General features: G+C 44.7%; 1 protein-coding gene across 5 annotated transcripts in view; it reads left to right on the top strand.

The window, feature by feature from the left end:
• Positions 1-6,013, top strand: part of arid4b (AT-rich interaction domain 4B) — a 35,905-nt gene that overhangs the window by 14,619 nt on the left and 15,273 nt on the right. For all 5 annotated transcript variants that reach the window (XM_031874167.1, XM_031874158.1, XM_031874148.1 and 2 more), the window contains 6 exons: positions 32-97; positions 352-442; positions 1,363-1,442; positions 1,803-1,894; positions 3,762-3,903; positions 5,137-5,216. In XM_031874167.1, the coding sequence (XP_031730027.1) occupies positions 32-97; positions 352-442; positions 1,363-1,442; positions 1,803-1,894; positions 3,762-3,903; positions 5,137-5,216 (551 nt within the window). The remainder of the gene's footprint in view (positions 1-31; positions 98-351; positions 443-1,362; positions 1,443-1,802; positions 1,895-3,761; positions 3,904-5,136; positions 5,217-6,013) is intronic.

Below are 6,013 nucleotides of genomic sequence, written 5' to 3'. Positions count from 1 at the left end.
CCCCCCCCCCCCCCCCCCCCCCCCCCTGCAGGTGACCTTTAAACCAGATCTGACCACAGCTGAGGTTCATGATGAAAACATCAAAGGACCTCTAAAGGTAAGGCAGGAAAGATGGAGTAGCTGGAGCGTTGTCATCACACACATGTTGTCCTTAATTACCATTGATTACTGTAGTTTAGCTCAGACTATGAGACCATAATGAGTGTAGAAAGGCATTGCTTTGCACATTTATTTCAGTCAATCATGATTCTTGTGTCAGCGATGTTCTTGTCTCATTACTTAAAAAGCCATTCCGTTCATCATTAGTAGCACATTAGGATGCCACATAACAGCGGTGTGTCGGTCCCACAGGTGGGTGCTGTTGTAGAGGTGAAGAATCAGGATGGAGTTTACCAGGAGGCCACCATCAATAAGCTGACCGATGCTAGTATATATACTGTTGGTAAGTCAGGAGCAAGCGGCGTCTCCCCCCCCCTTGTAACACAAGATAACTGTTATTATTGATTCATTTTTCTTTCAAATAATTGATTGAGTGTTGAGTCCATAATGTGTGAAAAATAAAAAGGTAATTGCTGTTTTCCAAAGTCCAAGTTGACTTCCTTAAATTGCTTGTTTTGTCCAACCAACAGTCCAAACGTAATGTATTTACAAATACATAAAACATGTGAAAGCAGCAAATTTGTCATATTTTAGAAGCTGGACTTTTTTTATTTATTCTTCCAAATCATCCACAGTACACAGAGCACAGATTGCTGCTCAGATCTGTCGTCTCTCAGCGGTTGCTCGTCACTTAAGAGAGCCCGCGGAGTTTTCCCGGTCTCCAAACACTCAGCGTGCCACATTTTCATTCATCAACAAAAACATGAGTCACTGTTGAAGTTACCTCAAGTTTTCTTCTTTCATTGTTGTTCGCCAAGTATATTTGAGCGAGCAGTGCCTGATGGGATTTCCTGATTTAAACATGTGGATGATCTTTGGGAGCATTGTGACTTCTGCTTGATTGAGTTCTTTAATATGATATGTATTATGTCTCGGGGGATTTGATATCAGTTAATACTGTATATAAATAAATTAAATCAGTAAATCCTCAGACACTTCCCTTACGTCTCTTTTATTCTACCATGTGTACGCTCTGTGTCTGACAGAGAGTCCTTGAAGCTGTAATAAATCAGTGAGCTGCCTGCTGGAGGATCTATCTAAGCCTTAAAAAACACAAGCATAACTTAAAAAAACACAAGCATAATTTCACACATATCATAAATCAAGCAGACATTTTCTAACCGAGTTTATTTGTGCTTAAGTGTGTGTTTCTGTGGACTCCCGTCCCGCCGACAGCAGCCTAACAGTCTCTCATCTCTGCAGTGTTTGACGACGGCGACGAGAAGACCCTGAGGCGTTCCTCTCTCTGCCTGAAAGGAGCGCGGCACTTTGCAGAGAGCGAGGCGAGTATTGTGCAGTTTCATACCAGCCTCAGTCTCTCAGCTTTCTAGAGAAGCAACACTCATTTTACCTTTAATTTAATTTCATTAAATTTTGTCACCAACCATCTCACATCTTTACTCATGCTTCTCAAATTAAAACGCCGCTTACGAACGGTCCCACGTCGGCATTCAGAGATTTAGTTGTGAAAATAAAAATGTTGCTGAAAATATAAAGCGCTGGGTAAATCCCTCCGTTTGCAACTGATTAAATCCCACAAAGAGAATTTCTTCCAGGTATAAAAGATAAATATTTTTGTCTTACAATTTAGTGTCTGACAAAGCAGCGCTGAGACTCTCTGCTGTTGTTTGTCTCCCCTGCAGACACTCGACAGACTCCCTCTCACCAACCCTGAGCACTTCGGCACGCCTGTCATCGGCAAGAAGGGAAACCGCGGCAGACGATCGAACCCGATGTGAGTATCGCCCTCCGTCTCTGCACATCCCGCAGGGCTCACATCAAACTTAATATATCAGGAGGTCGGTGGTGCTGGAGGCGAGGGATTTCCTGTACCAATCCACAGTCGTCTGTAACGGGCTCCCCCATTCTGAGTATGCTGACAGCAGTTGAAATGAATCTCCATCCCGTCATAACCGGAGCCCCAGACCTGGAACTAGAGAGCCTATACTCTCCTCCTCCAGCTCCTTTATCACACCGGGATGCAGAGGCAACGTTAGCGCGGGACGGTCCTGCTGAATATTATCTTCTTTTTCTTTGACTCAAATGTTCCAGTGGGTGTTTTGTGCTCTGATGTTTCTGCTCCTGGGAGACCGCAGAGTTCTCATCAAGGAATAGGAACTGCTGAGGGCTTTTTCTTGGGCGCTAGATATAATTGTGGCTCCCCTCTGTTATAAAGCGGACACTCTGCTACGTAATCTCATTCTCTGACACCCCTTTGCTAATAGCACTCGGAGAAAAGTCTATATTTCTCAAAACATTGATGTAATATTGTCCCAGCTGCACTTTGACACCATGGACCTGTTATCTTCCTGCACGCTAACATTTCTTGTTGTACGAGATCATTTCTTCCTCTGTAAATGAGATGGTTCAACATTTTTGGAACATAGCGTCTACTTGCATTCTTGCTCGGGGTTAGATGAGATGATTGAAACCTCTCTTGTCCCCGTATGCTAAATATGAAGCTACAGCCAGCAGCTGATTAGCTTAGTTTAGCTTAAAAACTGGAAACAGGAAAAGAAAAGCTAGCCTGGCTTTGTTCAGAGGTAGAATGGTCAACTGACGGGTACCTCTAAATCTCACAATTAAGTTAGTTTCCAGGGAAGCAGCGAGAAGTTACTGCTCTCAGAACCCCAAAGCGCTGTTTTTACACTTTATGCTCTTTGTGAGCATTAAGCACATGCGTTTTAATGTGTATATATTGAGCAGTTACCATTTGACGTAGCTCGGCTAGCTGTCTCTGTGCTGTGCTAAGCTCAGCTAACCGGCTGTTGGCCCTATCTTCATATTCAGCGTACAAACGTGAGAGTGGTGTCGATCTTCTCATCTAACATCCAGAAAGAAAAGTAATTTTAAAGGAATAGTTTGACATTTTGGGAAATGCGCTTATTCACCGTCTTAAAAGTAAGGTTAACTGTCAAACAACCCCGCCTACAATATGTGAGGCAAACTTTATCCGACATGATTGAGTGGCTAAAGTGCTTTGTTTGTGACTTAGATTCACAGCTTAGTTGTTGTTGTCATAGTAGTAGTAACAGACCGGCTGATTTACTGTTCTTGAATGGTGCCAAACTCTGTGCGTGCGTGCACAGAGGATCCATCCGCCTGCTGCTGCTTTGCACGTTCACTCAGAGGCACGGCCGTCTATCTGCTGGCCGCGGTCAGAATGAGCCGGCTCGTCAATACACTGATCCGAATGAGGGAGCTCGTCAGTAAAGCTGGCTTTATGTTTTTGCTCCGCTGCATAACGGCACGACTAGAAAGGCTTTGTTGTGCTGCGGATTGTTAGTTGGAGGCTTTTTGATGTTAAATGGAAAGATGATTGGTCAGCAGGAATCCTCTGCCTGTATCGAGAGAGACCAGCGCACACAATGCTATTTCCCAAACCTCATTAAATATGAAATGCCGGCATCTTTCTGGCTCTATCAGCAACCAGAACCTATTGCTATTTTTTTAAACAGCAGTGCGACAAATTGACAGCACAACATGTTCTCAATCAAATGTCAACCAGACGCTATGAATGTTTTTATATGAACAGCCACGTGCTCACCGTGCCTTCCTTAAATTGCCTTGTCTGTTGAGTAAACTGCCCTTATCTCCCACAGCCAAGAAGAAGAATTGTCTTCATCCTCCAGCGAGGAAGAGGAGAGCAACCAGCGGCAGAATGAGGATCTGTTCGGCAAAGTGGTCTGTGTGGAGGGGGTCGCCACCGGGGACAAAAAGAAGACCACGTGGTATCCTGCTTTGGTGAGCTCATAGTCTGCCTTCATTCACTGCTCTCTGCTCCATCGCAGGAACCACTGCTGCTGGTCTTCCAGTACACTCGCAGCACTGTGCCATTTCATCTAAACAGTAACCTCAATGGGATTATGTTATTGCGTAACACCAATCGTCAAATATTGGAAATATGCACGATGCTGTGGTTAAATAGCTGATTCCTTTAGATGAGATGTTTTGTAGTAGCTGCCCGCCTTCTGTTGTTTAAAGAATTTCAGAAAGGAAAACAGTGCAGCTCCTATCTTGGAGGAAAGAATGTTATGGCTGATGTGTGCAACAATGCAGCACAAAACACTCGTTTGATGTTTTTCAGTCCTTTCCGATCCATTTGTTTCCGCCCACCCATAACTCTCAGGCAGCGTTGGCGCACAGTGAAATGGTGACAGGCCTTGTTTGTTTTTGTAAGTGTTGCAATTGGAACTGGGAGAATGGGAGAGAGGGTGGGGAAATCTGTCCCTTTAACTGTGTAGTCAGCGGGGCCCCGCCTCCAGGGTTTGTTGTTCTTGGCTTGCTGTCGACTGAGCTCAATGCTGCCTCCCTGTGACGGCCAGGAAAAGTGCATTACACGGTTGCATATCACTGTTTACACCGGCAGCGTATGGCAGAGGGGGGTGGAGCAGTACGCTGCTAGATGTTTCATGCAACAGATGACGCACGGCTGTAACAAACGATGTGCTCCTGAGAGGCACGGTAAAATGAAAGTCAAAAGAAACGTGTTTTCATTTGCACGTCTGCAGTGCAGCACATGTGTCACAGAGAGAAATGACACAGCAAACGGCACAGTGTTGAAGTAAAAAGCCTCCACCCTGCAGGCCTGTCTGTGTGTGCTGTACATGCAGAGAGAGCAGGAGCGAGCAGGCAGAGTCCTGATGGAAATCAAATCTCCATATCGGCAGTGCTGCCTCCTGTGGGTTAGACCTCGGCACTGGAACAACTCCCACTGTTGTGCTCCTCCACTCCAGTAAACAGCAGCAGCGCACCCCGTACACATCGCTGCTCATCCCACGCGCTTGTTTGTCTTCGTTTCGTAGACAGCATTTTCTGTCATCCATCAGCGTGGCCTTTTCCTGAAATCATTAACTCAAACTCTGACACCCCCCCTCCCTTCCTCCGCTTTACAGTCTCTCACACACACACACACACACATACATATAATACCACCTCCTCTGACCTCTTGACTGTCTCTTGTTTCTGTGCAACAAGGTCATCTCCCCGGACTGCCACGATGACGTGACTGTGAAGAAGGACAACATCTTCGTCCGCTCTTTCAAGGATGGGAAATTGTGAGTCACACCTGGTGTTGATGAGACCTGCAGCAATGATTATCAGTCTTCAGACATTCTCACTGTCATTTAATACATCAATTATGTTGAGAAGTAATTATTATGTCAACAAAAAGTCATTGGCATTGCACAACGTTTCTTAAGGGCCTTAGCATTGTTTACTGATTAATGACGTTAAACCAAGTATTCATTGGGGAAGTAAACAAGTAAGTGATTGGCATTTTCACTTGATAAATGATCTAAGTAAGTCAGTTAATCAACTAATCATCTAGTACCACTGTAAGACATCCTCATCAGGAGAAGAAAGTGTTTTAATTGGATATATGTGCAGTGAACCTTTGGAAAAAACGAGCACTAAATTGCAAGATGTGGCTGCACAATATAATCATAATATTTGCAAATATTTCAGTTACTTTTGTTCCTGCTTTTTTTTTCTTTTTCATGCCTTTTTGTTTATTTATTGCAATGTCCCTATCCCATTATTTGAGGGAGCTGTGCCAGAGGACATTTCTTACTCTCGACCAGTTAATTGTGCACGTTTTAAATGACCCATTTATTGTGTGGCCCAACAAGAGTTGAGATGCCGTGGGCCTTCCCTGGCTTTGTTATTTAATTTGTCCTAAGGCTGTAAGTTACCGGTCAAGCTGAGGTAGAGTAGCTTCCCTGCAGCCTTCCCCTCGGCGCGGAACCACACAGCACGGATTGTTTTGTCTGCGGAAATGAGAGGAAGAAGTTGTCAGGAGTTGGCACTCTGCTGGTGGTTTGAAAACGGGTGTGTGTGTGTGTGTGTGTGTGTG

The sequence above is a fragment of the Anarrhichthys ocellatus genome, unplaced genomic scaffold (assembly GCF_004355925.1).
Source record: "Anarrhichthys ocellatus isolate YVR2014 unplaced genomic scaffold, GSC_Weel_1.0 scaffold3, whole genome shotgun sequence".
Taxonomy (NCBI): domain Eukaryota; kingdom Metazoa; phylum Chordata; class Actinopteri; order Perciformes; family Anarhichadidae; genus Anarrhichthys; species Anarrhichthys ocellatus.
Note: the sequence above shows the minus strand (reverse complement) of the source record. Positions and strands in the feature narration are given on the sequence as shown.